This window comes from Netta rufina (assembly GCF_964035555.1).
Source record: "Netta rufina genome assembly, chromosome: 4".
NCBI lineage: Eukaryota > Metazoa > Chordata > Aves > Anseriformes > Anatidae > Netta > Netta rufina.
Window position 1 is genome coordinate 26,499,576 of NC_140127.1, and position 19,056 is coordinate 26,518,631.

A 19,056-nucleotide genomic window follows, 5' to 3' on the forward strand; every position below is an offset into this window, starting at 1 on the left:
CATCTTAGAAGAAAAAATCATCACTCGTGTTCTTCTTGTGACCACATTCAGATGAGAGCAATACTAAAAGTCATTAGGACAACTGAAGAGTAAAACCCATACTTCATTTTTCAAGCGCAGGAACTCTGACTGTGGTTTCCGTTGCAGACAATATAACATTTGTCTGGTAAGTTTTTGACCATGGTATTTGTTTTCTGTTTGATGAAAAGGGAAGGCAACGGTGTGCAATCTTCTCTGTACATCTTGATAGAATTTTGTTCCTTCTGAATGTGAACTTAGGTTGCAATTATCTGAGGGGTCCAGAGACAGAGCAGAGATTTTACACAACACCAGGACTACCAGAAGCCCTGCATTTAGTATTAGCCCTGAAAGTATTTATACTATTTTCATCTTTTTAGAGAAATGCAGCAGTCCTTAGCTACGTGCAGAGATTTGTAAACTCAGGGTCACACCTGAGTTAGGTGCTTCTCAGATAGTTTTGCTTTTATATCCAATATCTAAAAATACTCAAGGAAGTAAAAGAAACTTTAACAGAAAGGAAATCAGATGCCATCACAGAAAAAAAAAAAAAAAAAAAAAAAAAAAAGCTATGTGAGCCAAGACAAAGAGCGTATCAGAGCACTGACTGCAGAAGAACGAGAAGTACATGAACAGTATTAATTCTCGAGAGGCAAAATGACACTTCAGGACTGTCAAATGGCATCTGAAAAAGCACTGCCATTCCCAGTTCAGCTGAGCACCTTGACCGTGGCAGCTACCACAGATTTGTCAGTCTTCGTACAGAATTCCAATTCATTTATAAACACGCTAAACCACCTGAGATCAAGACAAAATTGTGCAGAGTCCTCCAAAACACGGCACAGGCATACAACTGCTACTTATGAGAAAGCATGTGGGGACCCCTGGTGGTTCCTGTGTACTTATTCCTCTGGATGCCTGCCTTTCCCTGCTACTGATTTTCAAACTTGAAGCAAGTGAATGAAACACCAGCTGCTGAGGTGTACAATGGTAAGAAACGACAAGTCTTCAGCCAACAAAAAAGAAAAAAAATGGGGAGTGGGCTAACTTTCTTCTTGCTACATCCAGCAGACAGATAAATGGACAGGTTCATACTTCAAGGCGAGGAGCCCTGACAATAAGCTTGCTCTTTCTTGCTCTGCATACTCTTAAGCAGCGGTGTTCAGAAGACCTGAAGGGATCTGCAGCCACCACCTGGATCTAGCTGACAGCTGCCCTTCCTGGCTCTAACTACACAAAAATCAGGTGACTTCTGTCAGTACAGTATTTCTGCCAGTTGCTGATTACCATTCTGGTCTTCTTCAAAGGGTGCGGTAACAAATTGTTTAAGAGAGACCCTTGAACCTCTGACATTAGTAAGAACATTAATTGTTTCCGTTTTTTAATACGAATAGACAGGCTAGCCACAGGAGATTCAACCACCTTAAAAAAAAAAAAAAAAAAAAAAAAAAAAAAAAAAAAAAAAAAAAAAAAAAAAAAAAAAAAAAAAGCTGTGAAACCCCAGCAGCACAGACACCACCAGAAGTCAAGTATTCACTACACCCAGTGTGCTAACAGCTCCAAACACACAGTAAGTTCCCCTCTCCCGGTGTGAAGCTTAGCTGGCAGGTACTGCTAATTCTAAAATTATGCTGACTTTGGCAGGGTCTACAATAGGAAGACAGGTTTTTGGCAGGAGAGGCTAAAAGGAAGTTCTTACTGTTAAACAGTGGTAGCAAGATGCAAGCAAGAATCAAAGTGGCTGTTTTAGGAGGGGAGAAAGAAACTGGCTTCTTGGAAGATTTTTAGTTTTGAAAAGTTACAGGAAAATAATAGAATCAACAATACTTTACTGCAACACTTCTCATTAATGGAGTACACCAGGTCAGTTATCTTCAACGTGCATTACATGACAAAGATGAGGTCAGTTCACTGGGTTAACAGATTAAGTTTATTATATATACATATATATATATATGTATATATATGTATTTAATTTGTTAGGGAGGACTAAACATTGAGATTTTTGTACCTGTGGTAATAACATGAATACTTAGTGTACCGGTCACTAGGTCTCCTTAAGTGTTCCGCAGATTTATGGACCTTGTTGGGTAAGTTAAGAGAATACTCATATCTTAGCATGAAACAGAAGGAAACTGTTAAGTCTGTAATACTGATAATAATTTTAATTGTTTCCTTGTCATGTTCAATAGCTTTCCACAAAACAAGCAGCTAAAAGTCAACTAGTGATTTAAAAACTCTTTTTTTTTTTCCTCCTCCTAATACCACTACCCCTTTCAAATCTGTAGATCCACTTTTCAGAGTTAGCATTTGGAAGTATACAGGGAACTGCATTTTTTTTCCCAGCGGGTACATAGGAAACACATTAATAACAGAAACCCCATGGGAAAAGCTGCAGTAGATTGAGTACTACAGATAAAACATCAAAACCCAACAAATCTGGCAGAGAGCACTAACTTGGAGGTAAGAGGGGAAGGAACTCAAACAATATTATTGTTCAGGAAAGGGAGTACTTGAATTTTAACTGGCAGGATGTCAAAATATTAAGTCACCTCAATAACTGTATCTGTAACTTAAAGGTATTACTGACATGAAATTTCATTTTTACTATTTGAGTTAGGAAATGCTTCTTTGATAGATTATATTGTGGTATGAACACTCAGAAAGTACACTTGAGTAGTCTCTTCCATTAACTTTTAAGAAATCATCAAAACCATACAAAAATAAAGAAAAAAATAACCATGAGGGTTGTCCTTACCAAAGGATCTGTGCTATAAGACACAACACGATTATTGTTTTCCTCCTTACCCTCCCAAAGTAGAGCACAGAGCCTGCTTCTGTAACTAGAAAGCCTAAGCAAAATGCAAAAAAAAATGAAAAGGTTGAACATCTAGAAGGTTATCTCAAAGTTAGGTTGTTTTTTGTGTTTCTACCTCTGAAAAAGGGGGGAAAATCTCCTAAACGGGTATTTTTACAATGCTCTATTAGGCACTATTTAAATCAATGTTGCTTTTTCTAATCATTCGCACAGATGATTTTTAAAAAGGCTTCCAATATTCAAAAACCAGTTTCAAGTTAAATAGCTATGAAGGTTTGTAATTGCCAACTTTCTAATACTCCGAGCGTCTTCAGCAGAGGCTACTGAAAGACCATGAAAAAGCACAAGTACTATGCAGCAAAGTCTGGAGCAGCATAACTCATAGGAGCGCAGGTAAAAAGATGGCCTGACACCCGAAAAGCTTAAGGAAATCAGCCAATGCAATCTCTGCATTTTCAGGTATGATATAGAAGAGGGATTGATGCAGAAAGCATAGATTTGAGAACTCACTTTCACAGCACTATCATGATGCTGGCTGGGACAGAGTTAATTTTCTTTGTAGAGGCTCACACAATGCTGTGTTTTGGACTTTTGATGAAAACAGCAGTGACAGCACACGGATGTTCAGCTGTGGCAGAGCAGCTTGCACAGAGGAGCCTGCCCCAGGAGCTGGAGGGGACACAGCCAGGCCAGCTGGCCCAGGCTGCCCAAAGGGATGTCTCACACTGCCCAGCCTCATGCTCAGCGATGACAGCCGGCGCCAAGGAGGAGGATGGGGGCAACACTGTTTGTCTCCCCAAGAAATCGCCCCGTGTGAGGAGCCCTGCTGGCCTGCAGCAGCTGGCACCTGCCTGCCGGTGGGAAGCAGCCAGTGGGGCCCGGTCGGGCTTTACCTGGTGACCTGTCCTTAGCTCAACCCATGAGTTCTCACACTTCGCTTTCTGATTCTCTCTCCCCATCGCACCTGAGGAGAGTGAGCAAGCAGCTGGGTGCTGCCTGCCAGGGCTACGCCACAAGAAGCAGGCAAGTGTAAAGTTGAGGTCTTAGTTTGGGGAAAACGAGCAGGGAGGGTGTACAGGCAGACTCATGTGCAAGACCACTGCCGCTGCTGACTTCGTGCAGGTGGTTACAGCTGCTGCCAATGAGGAGACAAAGCAAGGAATTGAGGAACAGGCAACCTGGAGTCTGAGAACTAGGAAATTTGCTCTTTAAATGACATGAATGACCAAGTTATAAATATCCCTACTGCCAGATGATTGTCAAAATTGACCCTGAATGCCCAGTAACACCTATCCATGTGCCCACAAAGTCACATAAGTAAGGGGAAGGAAAAAAATCAGAATGTTCCTAGAATGCCCTTTGGCAATGTTTGTCAGCTTGGAACGGCTGTCCCAGCTTCAGTGCTCACATTCAACAAATGCAGCTCTGCTATTCAAATACTAAATTACGACACACACGCACAACCCCAAAGCAAAATGGGAAAAACAAAACAACGCATCACATCAGAAGTGCTTAGTGAGTGAATCCAAGAAGATAAACCACTCAGCTGGACCTAGCTGTGCGTAAAATAACCAGCTCACAGTGGATTCTCACTTGCAGGTTCCTGAATCAGTTTGTGACAAACATTAAGTGGAAAAAGAGCACAAGATGAAGTACAAACACTGTCATGAGAGAAAAATGAAGGCAAACTCATAAAATAAGCAACTTATAAAATAAGGCTCTGAGCAATGCGTTCATGAGCTTTAAGTGAAGACCAACTGCTGCAAAGGCCTTTCCTGGCTGAGGATTTGGATAGGCTTGTTCTTATTAACAGTCAATACTAAAAGTACAGATAGAGAGAAGGGATAAAAAACAATCCCAGGGTTATTTTAACTTGCAAGTAAGCCACTCATAAACAGGATACCATAGAGATTGCAAGAAAGCCAGACATGGAGCTCCATAGACCAGTGAAAATACATTTCTAGAAGCATTGCAACACACGTTGTGCACATCATCTACTACTGCTACGCAAAGAGTTTAAAGGAATGACATACCAGCAATATGTCAGTATGTATGGAAGGAAACAAAAAACAAGCTCCATTTTGCAGGGCATAGCCTACTGTGTATTTTCACGCGTGCTGCAGGTACATGCAAAGTCATTTTGTTTCAGGCTGGGAGTCTGAAGCTAGCTGCAGTTTCCCCAGAGCAGAACGCTCCCCATTTTGATGGCCTGGAGTACTGAGCAGCAAGTTTACATCTGCCTGCTGACCAGAGACATCACGTTTAAAAGGCTTAGCCCATTTAACTGCTTTGCCTTAGAACAACTGATAGCAGCAGTTGGTGAGTTCTCCGGGGATTCTTGTTTTACTTTGCAGGTAAGCATCCTACAACGCACAGATGCATTGTTTAAACTTTACGTTACAGAACACTCAAGTTTGTTAAAATAGAGAAATAGCATTGACAACTGTCTGGTTTTGAATCTGCCTCACCAGCACGCCTTCCCATTCCAGCAGCCGGTTTTGCCGAGAAGCATCCAGGTTGCTAAGGGCCCCGGAACAGAGGATCCACCGCAGGGCCAGCAGAAGGGGAGCGCTGGGAGCCAGGCAGCACCAGGGCCCCTACCGCTTCAGTGAGCACCAACTTGATTTCCCTCATCAACTCTGTGCCGTGAACTTTGAGGTCCTACAGCCCTAAGAATGAGGTGCAGGTACCAAGAGCGCTTGGAAGCGCATTCCGTTTCGGTACATCTGCCCTAAAACACTTCTAATACCCGGTGCTTAACTTCGTGCTCAAGCCGAGCACCAGGCACGTCTTTAAGACGCTTTTTAATCGTTGTCCAGGCCTCGTTCGTGCCCAGCTCGGCACCTCAGAGTGTGACACAGCACATTCAGCCCCCGGCAGCGAGCACACCCCGGCAGCACGGGGCTCGGCCCGCTTCAAGCGGCAGGCGGCAGCGCGACTCCCAGCCCCGCTCCGCACCGGGACGCTGCCGGGCGGGCACCCCGCCGGCCTGCGGGCCGCCGCCACCGGGCTCCCCGTCAGCCGCCGCAGGGCCCGGCAGGACGCAGCGGGCCGCCGCTACGGCCCCTCCCCGCTCCCGGCCCCGCTCCCGGCCCTACCTGCCCGGCAGGCGCTGCCGCATCCTCCCGCCGCGCGCGGCCCCCGGCCCAACAGCGCCCAACGGTCCCCAACGGCCCCCAACGGACGCCCCTCGCTCCTAGCCCCGCCCCCGGGCCCTGGGGCTCCAGGCGACTTCCGGTAGGCGCAGCCGTGAGGGGGCGTGGCCTGGCCGCGGTACCGGGCGCCGCGGGGGTGACGTTGACACCGCCCTGCGCGAGGCGCGGCTCGGGGCTGCCCCCGCCCGCCCGCGGCCCCGGTGCGCGCTCCCCCCGCCCCCTCAGCCCCCCCCCTTCGGCGCGCGTCGCCCGGGTGAAGCGGCGCTGTGGCGAAGGAGCGCGCTGCCCCCGCTCGGCCAATGGGAGCGCGGCCGCTGGGCCCGCCCGCCAATCAGCGCTGAGGGGGCGGGGCGCGGGGCGGGAGCCACGACGGGGTGAGCGGCTGCGGCAGCGGCGGGAGGTGAGCGGCGGCGGGGCGGGGTGGGGATGGGGCGGGGTGGGCGAGGGGAGCGCGGCGAGGTCCCGGCCGCGCCCCTCATCCTGGCGCCGGCCTCGGCCCGGCTGCGGGGGGGCGGCGGCGCGCTCGGGCCGTGCTGGGGGAGCTCGGCTCCCTTCGGCATGACTCGGCAGCGCTCGGCTCCGCTCGGCTCCCTTCGGCGGGGCTCGGCTCGGCTCGGCTCGGCTCGGTTCGGTTCGGTCCGGCGGCTGCCGCCGTGCTGTCTGTCCCCCCCTCAGTGAGGGGCCGCGGGGCGGGGCCGCCGCCGCTCGCCGCTGCCCAGGTCTCCTCAGTCTGCCGTCTGTCGCCGATCAGCTCCTTTGCCTGAATTTGGCTGGATTTGTGCTCTGCCGAGCTTCTTCCTTTCAGCCTGCTGCCGTGGCGTGGAGCCTTCCCCTTCCCTTGGCGTTAGCAGCCCCCGCGGCGGTCGGGCGGGAATCCCGTGACGGCACCGAGCGGCCCCGGCCTCGGGGAGAGCCTCGGGTGAGGTGCGTGCGGGGGCTGCCCGTGAGCTGCCCGTGAGGCCTGCTGCGAGCTGGGCGGCTGCCGCACTGCACAAGTGCTGTCAGCGCGCTCAGGTGATGCCTGGATGCAAACAAATCCTGAAATGCCTCCTGTGCCCTTCCACTTACAGTCCTCAGGGCATGGGAGGCTGTTCTGCTGTGTGGAAGATGGCCTCTTAGCCAGGAATTTGTCTTGATGCTGACCACTGTGCTCTTCCTTGGGCCAGTTCTCCTTGCCCTCCTCACTCTTGTTGGTATTGGCCATACCTTTGACTTGGAGTCGTTTGCACGGTTTGTGAGAAAACATCCCACGTGCACCCCCACTGCCCCCTGCCACAATTAGTAGGGAAAGTAAGAGGGCTCCTCAGGAGCTTCACTCGCAAGAGGTACTGCTGTGCTACCTGTTGGCTTCGTGCTGGCTACTTTCTTCTTCCCTGCCCCCATTACAGGTCTTGTCCCAGCTTCCATCTTTGTGGTTATTTGTGGTTTTATTTGTTTTGTCATTCACCTAATGAAATGCTTTGCAGAAGCTCCTATAGATTAGCTGTATAAGTTGTCAAGATCAAGTCATCTTTAGAAGAGAGATGTGAAGTTGGCTCAATACGGTCTACTTCTATTAAATTCACGAAGGGTTTTATTGCACTGTTTCTCTCTTTGATTATTGCTTCTCTTAAATTTGTTCAGGTAAATATCATTTGGATTACTTCCATCCTAATGGAAGTGTATTAGAAAGCTTGTGGTTATGTCTCCATTTCATTCATTTTCCCCCTGTCACTATATTGCTTAGCATCTTTCCTGTATATTTCTGGTGATTAGCTAGTAATGAGATGTGATAGTTGTTCCACATGCAGCTTGCTAGTATCTTATTGTTACTAAAATATTCTTAATATACAACTTGAAATGCCATCAGCATTCCGCTACATAATGCAGTTGAATCTCAAAAGCTAGTCCAAGTAGTGAGAGAGCGTATTAAAAGTACTGAGTTGCACTATTTTGTAATAAACACATTTTCTATGTAATATGGACAAATAATCTAAGTTTTCAGTCAGAATTAAGGTTATACTTTTCTATATTCAATAATGATTCTAAACTTGACTGGGAATCTCTTGAATTTGGTCTATTTTTGGCTTAATTATAGAGAATAATATCCAAAATACTGGGTTTAGTGCTTCTTAAGAATTAACAAGGAGGGATTTTTCCCCTCCTAGCATACGTTCCCAAGTAAAGTTGAACAAAAGATTGTTAACCAGATGCTATAGTGCTATATGATGTCCCCTTGCCAGCAGAATCCGTAATTATAGCCACTAACTGCTTTAAAGATTAAGTACACCCTTTTTTTGTTATGTACTGTCTGCTGAGGTGAAAGATTGTAGCCTTTCTAGCAATGCAGCCCTTTTTCTACACCAACTGAAAAAAATGTACAAAAATAGAATTGAGATAAGAGTGGGTAATTTTCAGAAAAACTACAAAGCATGTGATGCAACTGAAGAGACAAATTAGTTGATGTTTTAGTTAAAAAAAAAAAAAAAAGAAATGTAACTCCTTGTTAGGCTGGAAGACTAATTACAGCTAACTAAATCTGTTTTGTGTTTTTTGCCTAGTGCTTGAATAAAGATGCCTTAAGAAGATAACTATGGATAAGTATATTAAAGTGCAAAAAATTGGAGAAGGATCCTTTGGGAAAGCAATTCTTGTCAAAGCTAAAGAAAACAGCCAACAATATGTTATTAAAGAAATTAACATCTCCAAGGTGAGTGGTAGTATTAATTACTGATTTATTGTTTTTGTACTCCTGTCCTCAAAAATCATTATCTTCCTTTTGAAGATGTCAAATAAGGAGAGAGAAGAATCAAGGAGAGAAGTTGCTGTATTGGCCAACATGAAACATCCAAATATTGTCCTGTATAGGGAGTCATTTGAAGGTAAGATTAGTTAATAAAGTGGAACCTGAGATAAGTGTGACTTGAGCAGTACATACATCATACAATTTAAAAATCAGTGTGTTTTCTCTTTTTACTCACTTCTCCATCCTTTTATTCCTTCAGTTCTTTCTGGTTGTAGTTTTTCAAAATTACCATGTACATTACAAAAAAAGAAATTGCAACAATTAAATAGAAATATTCTTGTCCCTTTCTAATATGATTCAGTTTTGGCTGATGCTTAAATGAAATGGTTGTGTTTTGCTTTTTCCCTGGAGCATGAGTCTCCTTGAACAATTGCGTGTGTATTCTAACAACTTGGATGCTTATATGTTTTAAAAATAAGTATGGTCTAAATTTGGATATTGACAAACTGGCAAGAGCAATTTTATCTTGGTCTGCTGTCTTAGAATACAATCTTCAGTAATTATGATCATATCATTGCTTTCAGAGATGGAAAAATAGAAGGGACTGTTTCCTTCATCAAGCTTTGAAGGTTTGAAGCTTTGAGAAATTTAATTCCAAACTTGTTTTCACAGTGAATGTCCTAGAGGATAAGCAGAACAGATAAAAGATTGTGTGCCAGAAAGAGCAAGGCTATAGAGCCTGCTCTCTAACACTGTGGTGGTGATGGTGTTTGCTTTTTGTGTTTTTTTGTTTGTTTGTATTTACTTTTTACAAGATAGATCCTGTAATCTGTAGTTCATGTTGCTTCTTTCTTGCTGAAACACATTGACTTTGACTTTGAACATACTGATTTGGTTTATAAAACAGAGCTATTTTAGCATCAGGTCCACAAGAAATCCAGGCTGCTAGGATTTCCAATTTTCTATTTTCCAATTAGAAAGCTTAAGGAAGATACGAACATCTTTAAGCTTAAACAAAATAATCTTGTTATGAAAGACAAATTCTGGGAGCATTTGGGAGACTTCTGTGACTCAGATGCTTTCATTAGGTTTGAGTCAGTTTAAATATTATAATTAACTTTAATAAAATAAGATTTTTTCTTTTTTAGCAGCATGTGATTGATTGTATGCATTTATTCATCTCTTCTCAAAATCACGTCTAATCTATAAGTAGTATAGGTCTTGTTTTACTGCTATATTTGAGTTGATACTCATGAAATGTTAAGATTTTCAGTGATACGTGGGTAGCTTGCAATTTGTTTCTGCCTAATCTCTGTTCAGTAGTAATTGGAAAAGATTGCTTTAAGGAACAGAACTGTAACTTCTCAAATAAATAAATAAAATATATAAAAAATAAAATATAAATAAATTATATATGCTCAAATTTCATAGTGAAAACTTGGGTAAGATTTTTGTAAGTTTCTCCAAATTTCTTTCAAAAATGAGACATTAATGATATCCATCTGTCATTGCCTGCTGAAAGTTTTATTACTGGTCTTCCGTCTCGGAAATGACTGTAAGTCTGCTATGAGAGCTGGTGATCACCACTTAATATAAGTAGTATCTTGCCCAGGTAAAACTGCAAGACAGAATCAGGAAGACAGAGACAATTAACTGAATTAGGTCTGAAGACGCCTGTTTTTAGGGTAGGGCTCTATGGGATATTTGAAACAGCAAACGATTTCAAAAATGATTTTATATTATGTTTATGAAGTGACATCTTTAATTTCATGGTGAATCTTAGTATGTCAAATGATATCTGAAGCTACACATGAAAATGTGTAATTTTTGGTTGCTTTTTATATGACACTTATAAGATAAACCTTTGCAGTGAAGATATTTGTAATGTTATGTTAAAGGTGGGTATTTTTTTTCTTCCTTTTGAAATATTTTTTGTTCTGTTGTGCAGAAAATGGCTGTCTCTACATAGTGATGGATTACTGTGAAGGAGGAGACCTGTTTAAAAAAATAAATGCCCAGAAAGGAATCTTATTCTCCGAGGATCAGGTAACAGCAAACTGATGCCATAGTGTTTTGCTGCATGATTCTGTCTTCATTAGTTTCAAGATATTTTGGTTAAATTATGTAGGTACGGTTTCTTAACCCATATAGAAAGTTTCCTAGACAGTGGTGGTTGTTACTATCAGTCACAGTACTGTCTTTTTTGTAGCCGGAGACCCTGGGTATGTTATCTGGGGTTTGGTCTTCGTGTGTAAGATGCTTTAAAAAAAGTTGCATTTTCTGCAGAGTAAACCAAATCTGATATATGAAAAATACTAATGGTCATCATGAATATTTTTAAACCCATCAGATATCATGGCAGAGGATTTTATTTTGTAATACTGACTTCCATTTTTCAGAAATATAAAATAACTTACTTTGTAAAATACAATAATACAGCAATATAAAATTTGCCTCATTATTATTTTTTCAGTAGAAAAACGTAATACTCTATTGGAAGTATATCAGCAGATTTTCTTTCTCAGTCATACATGTTATTAAAGTCACTTATACTGTGTGAAAGTCAGGGATAACTGAGAGTATTTTAATGTACAGATTGGATGAAAGTAAGTGAAAATATATTATGTCGGATTCAGGTTTTGGTCCTAAGTCATGTGTTCCCTTGCTTACAAATCATTTTGATGATTTTGCATCTGCATCTGACAGGAGTACCAGAATCTGAACTTTCCTGGAAAAGCCTTTCCTGGAAAGGCTTATGAGTATTAACTCTGTTGATGGAAATCAGAATAGGGTAATGAAATATTTTGGACACAACTTGTAAAAAGCCAAATTTTCTAATTTGGACTCAGATACAAGAAGACTTTAAAATGGAAAATTGAAAAATACACCTTACGTTATACTGTAATGTTGAAATTTATGTACTTGTAAGTTGGGAATGTGAAGTCATTATTCACATGGAAAAGTTTTTTGCTGCTTTTCCCTTTTTACATTGTGATTTTTACAAATTTACAGAAACATGGTGTTTGTTGCCTTGTTTATAATCTTATTATACATTGTTGCCATTCTCATTGAAATCTGCATTGTAGTATTTTTCTTTTTAACATAAAATATGTAAAATTACTGGATGTTAAATAAGTGCTTCTGTAAACAGGGGTGTAGCTCGTTAGGACTCTTGGCTAATTAGCTGTCTGCAAGACTTGTTGCACCAATTTCAGCAAAAGTGTATTTGTCATGTTGCAAGTTCTGTGTTTTAAATGTTTTAGCCAATCAAATTTATTATGCATACGTTTTGTTAGTTTTTAGTACTTAATGAAACTAACAATTTCAGGCTTAACATCTAACTTACGTACGTGCTTTTTTCATTTAAAAGTTTGCATTATAGTAACAGTACTGTGACAGTCTTAATGATTCTATGGTATAAATGAAGACAGGTTTATGGGAAGAGAGAGTAAAACCTTGAGTTATAAAACCGATTTGATAATATCATCAGTAATATAGCTAGAGAAGCTTTCAGATAAATTAAGATGCTGATGTTGCATTTTCTCTTTCATGCATAGATTCTGGATTGGTTTGTACAGATCTGCTTAGCACTAAAACATATACATGACAGAAAAATCTTGCATCGCGACATAAAGTCACAGGTATGTAGGTAATTTTCTTTTCTTTTTTTTAGCAAATTTACTTCCAAAGTGATTACATCTATATTTTGCTAGTGGAAGTTGGCAAATTATTGAAAATAATCTTTTTACATAATCACTTTTTTTTTTAAGTGGAAACACTTTTTTCTTCAGAATTACCCAGAAGAGGTTGATATGGTATTTGTATAAACAAACAAGAATTGATTTGAGTATTGCTCATGTGACCATTTCTATCTCTGCAAATAATTATATTTTTAGACTGTGCAATAGTGGTTTCTTTAATTTTGATAAAGCAGAACAGGAGTAAGTCTGGTGTTTCACAGTCAGTAACACTAATTCTAGTGACTGCATAGTAATCGAATAGTAGAAAACTTTATTCTTTTCAAAACATGTTGAGGGAAAAAAAAGTGCAATTGTATGAATGTTTTAATTAACAGACTTCTTAAAATTTCTATACCAAGAATATCTTTTTAACCAAAGATGGAACAATACAGCTGGGAGATTTTGGAATTGCCAGAGTTCTGAACAGGTAACTCCTTTTTTTTTTTATACTTGTTTCTATGATTTAATCTAAATTGCTTTGATTTAGGAAATCAAAATCTGGGCTTATCTCATGTCAGTTAACATTCGTTCTTATTTTTTCCTTAGTACTGTGGAGTTGGCTCGCACGTGCATAGGAACACCATACTATTTATCACCTGAAATATGTCAGAACAGACCTTACAACAATAAAAGGTACTAATAACCATATTATTAAACATTTTTGTTAAGGAGATGATAGTGAGTTCTTTGGGAATCTAAGGCTGTTCTGTTCACATGACGATGAACAGTCACTAGTTCATCCTTTATCCAAGAAGACAGAGCCTCACTATATAGGTAGAACCTTACAGGTCTGTGTACTGCAAAGTAACGTGATGAAGAGATGATTTCGCTTAGTGCTTCGAATTCTAGATCTAGCCTTGTTCTTAGTTATGGTTCCACTTTTGCCAATCTACACAGTACTGCCGTAAATGATGAATGTGAAACTATATTAAGAAAGAAATCACAAACACAGTAATTGAATTCTCTAAGCACATGCATAAGTAGTCATATGGAAAGAGCATCCTGCAGGTACTGTACTTTTACATTTGCTGTCCTGCCAAGTACACTGTATCTGGTAATGGTATCCCTAATGTAATTAAAGTGGTTATTATCTATTTAGTCTTATTCTTCACTAAATGGCTGAAACATGCCTATCGTTGTGAGTACCTCATACTAATTTGTATTGTTTTCTTAAAAGATAAAATGATTATAGCTCCTTGTCCCTTATTTTCTCCTACATGAGACTTCTTGTCCAATTGCATTCTAAACAAATTCTACAATCCTCTAGTGAGTGTGGGTAATATAAGTAAATGTTAAACAGCGTAAATTGTTTAGCTGAATTTAAGGTTTTTATTTGCTGTGTTGGATGGCAGGTAGCTTTTTTATACTTCAAAGATCTCAGGCAAATTTATACGTTTATAGAAAACAAGCCTTTATCCATTGTTCATCTAATTTCTCTAATTTGGTTGGTGCAAATGAAAAGGTCTAAAATCTGGAGCCAGAGTTTTTCAGACTGACCTTGCTTTTGATTGTTGATTTTGTTTGTTTGCTGAGGCTTTGTAGCTTGGGAAGCTGGGGATGTACATACAAGGCAGACTGTACTCTTCTCAAAACACAGCATTTTGCTTTTCCAAGGTAGCGTGTTTAGTTCATAATTTATATGTCAATCTTACACCCAGAACTAACTATTGGGATGTGTTCTTCTTGATTTAGTGATATCTGGGCCCTTGGTTGTGTTCTCTATGAAATGTGCACACTTAAACATGCGGTGAGTAGGAACTTCTTGTTTCTTTGAAAGAATATTGAATTTAGAGATTATTCTTTTCTGCTGATATTGCAAATGTATTTCAGTTGCTTAAGGGTTTTCATGGTGACTGCTTAAAATTGCCTTCAACGTTTTAATCCCCTTTTCCAATACTGACCAACATTTCTGGTGTTTCAGTTTATGCCAGTCTCTGCAGAAATCTTAGTATTGTATTTTTTTTTTAATTGATTTTCAAGGTACTTGTGTTAGCTGAAAAGATGTTAGCTGCAGTAACAACTAGTGTTATTTTCTTTCCAAAAACTTTACGTTTTCATTGTAACTGAGCCTAAATTCAGACTGTCAGCTTTTGTGCAGGTAGATTCATGAATTTCTGTTTAGAATACTGGTAGTTCTTAGAAAAATTCCTAAAGTGAGAGTTCCTCTTTTTTTTTTTTTAAGAATACACCTTTAATCCACTTTTCAGTTATGAAGGGAAAAAACTTGCCATCATTTTATTTTAAAAATAGCTATTTTTATTAAAACAAAGAAGATTATAACAACATGTAATTTTTAAAAATAAAAAATAAAAAACCTTCCAGAGCATAAAGATTTCATAACAGCTTTTGCAATTTCTTATGGCATTGTCTTTTTCTGGGACAACTGTGTTGACAAAGTTGCCTCTCTGAGGTGATAGCAGTAGGTTGTTTTCTCAAAACAGTGCATATCGCCCAGTTTACTTTTTGTTGTACAAAGGAATTGAATTGGTGCGTGCTGCCTGCTGAGTGTAGGCTAAGTGTAAGAATTCCTTTGGATTTAGCACAGAATTAATGTCCATGTTTACATTCTTTCATTTAGAAGGACTTTTCTAAAAAAAAAAAGGGCAGAAGGCATGTGGTAATGGAAAGTGTTTGGGAAAGTACAGAGGATCAAGCAGATGTAGTTACATAATTATTTCATCCTTACCTGTTTATCACTGTCCATCAAGATCAGGAGGAAACTATATGTTTCTATGGTATGAAGTAGCTGCAGTGTGATGCATTTTACATGAATGCAATATTTGGCAGCAGATTATTTTAAAGTATTGATGGAAATTGTTGATGGCCTTGAAAATTTGTTTTGATATGTTCAGGCAAATGAAAATTTCATGAAATGAAATTCTTTGTGTTTGGTCATTGGTTTGTTTTTTTTCCTCGCCTTTATGTGTAGCTTTACATGTGGGCAAGCAGTAATATGCAGTAACTGTTTTGTTTTCTTGCATGACATAGTTTGAAGCTGGTAACATGAAGAACTTGGTACTGAAGATAATCTCTGGATCTTTTCCTCCTGTTTCTATGCATTATTCATATGACCTACGTAATCTACTGTCACAGTTATTTAAAAGGAATCCTAAGGATAGACCATCAGTAAACTCCATATTGGAGAAAAACTTCATAGCCAAACGGGTTGAAAAGTTTCTCACGCCACAGGTATGGAGTTGGCTTTCATATAGTTTTGCTAAATACATCATAGGACTTTTCTTTATTCCAACGTCAATACACAACATGGGAAATTGGAATATTAGTATTTCCTACAGGTTTTATGCAGACCTTTCCAGTTGAGTAAAAAAGACTGTTACTGTGAAGTGAAAAACAAAAGCAAAACAAAATAAAAACAAAACAAAACAAAAAAAAAACTCAAATTACTTAAGTTTCACTAACAAATATAAATTGACATTTTGTTGAGTGTGCTATTTTATATGTCTCTATATTCAGTGAGGAATTTTGAATCAGATGCTCATTTATTTAGATAGGCTTTTTCATGACATACAGGAGTACAAGAATAGTACTGATATGAGGTAAGTAAATACAGGCAGAGAAAGGACACTGAGGAAATGAATGCAAAAGGAGACCTCACTAAGTATAAAGAATCCTAATGGACTGTAATGCCAAGCTGAAGAAATTTCAGGAGACAGCCATGAATAATTGGAATTTCGATTGTATATGACTTTCAACTAATTATAGTTCATATTACTGCTCCAATGAAAGATCAGAATAAAAAGTCAGCAATGCTTGTTCTCCTGCCTTTTACAGAATGGCTACGAAATTTTTATTTGGGGTTAGTCAGGCAAATGATAACAAGTAGAAGACTACTACCAGATAAAGATATTTAATTTCTCATAGATTGTGTAGACAATTTTGATGAGTGGTTCACTCACATGCTCAAATTAGAGATGCTATCTAATCTTAAAAAAATATATATTTTAATAAATGTGTTGGTCACTGGTGCATACATAGTTCTGTATTCATTTAAAGTTATGGCAAATAGTATTAGAAACTTTCTGAAACAGGCATACACACTTATCTGAAAAGGAGATCTTTCTCGCTTTGGGTGTAAACACCGTTGGCTAACAGTTCAACTTTTTGTTTAGCTTATTGCAGAAGAATTCAACCACAAAATCTTCCAGAAGTTTGGACCACATGCTGCACCAGGTAAGTAAATGTGTAAAGTGCTTTTGCTTTCAGATCTGGCAAGGTTGTATACCTACTTCTGTTCTTGTATTGTTTTGGGTGTGTTCTTAGAACTGATTTTACAAGTTCTGAGGAGAAGAGAGAGGGAAGCTTTTTTTTGTTTTCTTTTTTCACCGGGGAGCTGGATGTATGTAGAGTACAAATCTCATGTTAATGCAGTCTATGAGTCTGTCACACTTTAAGTGTACTCTTTCTTCTTGCGCTGTATTACGTTTCCAAAATGTAAGGAGACAGTGAAAACTGCAAATGCTGAAAACTACTTATTTGTTGTTAGTGGACATTTTTTGCCTTATTAATGACAAAAGAAATCCCACTCCTTGTTAAAAGAAAAAAGGAGAGTAGGAGGTTTTGTTAGAGATTCCATGATCAAACCTTGACTTCAATCCAAAGCAGTAGAATTTCTGCTATTGGTGGCAAATTAGATTGTAGATCACTTTCTCAAGTTTTCCTACTGTAGTCAGTTTACACTTATTTCTCAGATTTTCTTCCTTTTTTTCCCCTCCTTGTAATTATTTGAAACCATGGCAAGTGCTCTGCTGTTTTTTAATAGTATTGTGAATGTGTTTCACTGCTGTCCTGCTATTCTGTAGTAAGATAGTAAGAGAAACGTCCTTGCACTGATTCAAATTCACAAGATGATATTGGCATATTTTCAGGAACTTCTCATGAAAAACAACATCCTGATGAAACTGCAGCTGGTTTAGGGCTCATCTGCTGACAGGAGTGTTGCAGGTTGCAGTCCAGTGTCGTTAGTGGAGGGAGGCCTGCCTCTCAATTGCACTGGGAAAACTTTTCCCTGCGTTCATGACAACTGGATAATAAAACATGGCAGCTGGAACAAATTTAAACTCTCCAGTGTTAAGTGAAGTTGTAGAAGTGAAAAGTTCAGGGATTGTGTCCTGCTATTTTGTGTATTATATAATACGAATATATATTCATATATAAAAATGATATTTAGAAGAGCTGTTTTGGACAACTGGATTTATTACATTTACACAGTCAGCTCACATGTATGAAATGTTAGCACTTCACCCATTCTCCTCCAGCTTTGCTGTTCTAGTACCTTAGCAAAGGGAAATATAGGCAGAGTATACTGACTGGGCTGAATATAGCTGTAAAACAGCCTTTTCTTGTTTAGCTAAAAGACCAGCTCAAGGACAAATCCTGGCTTCAGTTGCACCAGCTCAGAAAATTACCAAACCCGCTGCAAAATATGGAGTGCCTTTAGTGATGAAGAAGTCTTCAGATGCACCCAAAAAGCTTCATGAGAAAAAGATGATGACTAAATTTAGACAGGTAACTAACAATGATACTTAAATTGAACTGTTTTGCTAATGTTGTATTTAAACAGTACTGTAATATTTTACATTCTTTTTCAAAATGTTGCTTATATGGATGTATGCATCTGCAGAGAAAGTAGTAGTACTGTACATGCTTGTCTTGCTTCATTATGGATTCTTTTTTTTTTTTTTTTTTTTTTTTAATATAAGGATTTTTGGAGGCTGCCACCTTGGACTTGATTTCTCATGTGTTCTCATATCTTCGCATCTTTCTTATTGGTTCAGAAATAATCTGCAATTTTTAAACTTTAGAAAACTTTTAATAACTTCCTCAAGTGTTGTCAAGCAGAGAAATTGTGTAATCAGAAGAGGACTTTCCCAGACTTGATTCCATGAGCTGATGAGAAATGATTTTCTGTATACCTTCATATCGTACTACCAATCTTTTTTTTCCAGTTGTCTTTCTTTATGTTCCCTATTACATAAAGCTGTTTGTATATTATTCCTTTAATTATTGCATGACCTGGAGATATTTCATGATACAGTTAGTTAGGCACATTTCAAGCAGCTAGTAACCAAGAAGCTCCCACTTCAGCTTTATTTTCTGCCCTCAGCAAGACAACCAATTCAAATTGTCTTCTGAAGAAGTGGTTTCTTTGTTTGTTTGTTTTTGTTTTGTTTCATTTTCCCATGGCTCTTTGGAGAATATAATACTGAGATCTCTATGAAATTTGATACATATTTGGTAGATGGAAAGAAAATCAGTCCTGAGATAGTTTTTCCTTAATCCTCCAGTAAGTGTTGAACCTCAGGGATAACTTCCATCAGTTATCACACAAGCCTCATTTGCTCATCATGTGCAGTTTGAAAAAGAGAGCAAAAAAAAGGGAATGCACAAACGTGTGTCCTAATGAGACCATCAGTCTTTCTCTTTTAAAGCTTGGTTGTGACATCAACTGCTGTTTTGCTGCTGTTCATAATCAGTTTCACCAACTAACACTAAACCCACTTGCACTGAGGCCCAAAGCCCTTACTGTGGCAGGATATACAGACTGAGGAAGAATCCTCATGCTGTAAGAAGTCAAAAATG

General features: G+C 39.7%; 2 protein-coding genes across 6 annotated transcripts in view; one reads left to right on the top strand and one right to left on the bottom strand.

Annotated features, from left to right (window-relative positions):
- The window catches only part of CLCN3 (chloride voltage-gated channel 3), a 61,534-nt gene extending 55,455 nt beyond the window's left edge, over positions 1 to 6,079 (bottom strand). For both annotated transcript variants that reach the window (XM_084286007.1, XM_084286004.1), the window contains exon 1: positions 5,935 to 6,079. The gene's annotated coding sequence lies outside the window, so the exon portion shown is untranslated. The remainder of the gene's footprint in view (positions 1 to 5,934) is intronic.
- Positions 6,080 to 6,361: 282 nt separating this feature from the next.
- The window catches only part of NEK1 (NIMA related kinase 1), a 42,177-nt gene continuing 29,482 nt past the window's right edge, over positions 6,362 to 19,056 (top strand). For all 4 annotated transcript variants that reach the window (XM_084285811.1, XM_084285808.1, XM_084285810.1 and 1 more), the window contains exons 1-11: positions 6,362 to 6,391; positions 8,532 to 8,680; positions 8,756 to 8,852; positions 10,665 to 10,762; positions 12,274 to 12,357; positions 12,816 to 12,883; positions 13,003 to 13,089; positions 14,149 to 14,203; positions 15,445 to 15,645; positions 16,587 to 16,647; positions 17,825 to 17,982. In XM_084285811.1, the coding sequence (XP_084141937.1) occupies positions 8,564 to 8,680; positions 8,756 to 8,852; positions 10,665 to 10,762; positions 12,274 to 12,357; positions 12,816 to 12,883; positions 13,003 to 13,089; positions 14,149 to 14,203; positions 15,445 to 15,645; positions 16,587 to 16,647; positions 17,825 to 17,982 (1,026 nt within the window). In that variant the 5' untranslated portion in view covers positions 6,362 to 6,391; positions 8,532 to 8,563. The remainder of the gene's footprint in view (positions 6,392 to 8,531; positions 8,681 to 8,755; positions 8,853 to 10,664; positions 10,763 to 12,273; positions 12,358 to 12,815; positions 12,884 to 13,002; positions 13,090 to 14,148; positions 14,204 to 15,444; positions 15,646 to 16,586; positions 16,648 to 17,824; positions 17,983 to 19,056) is intronic.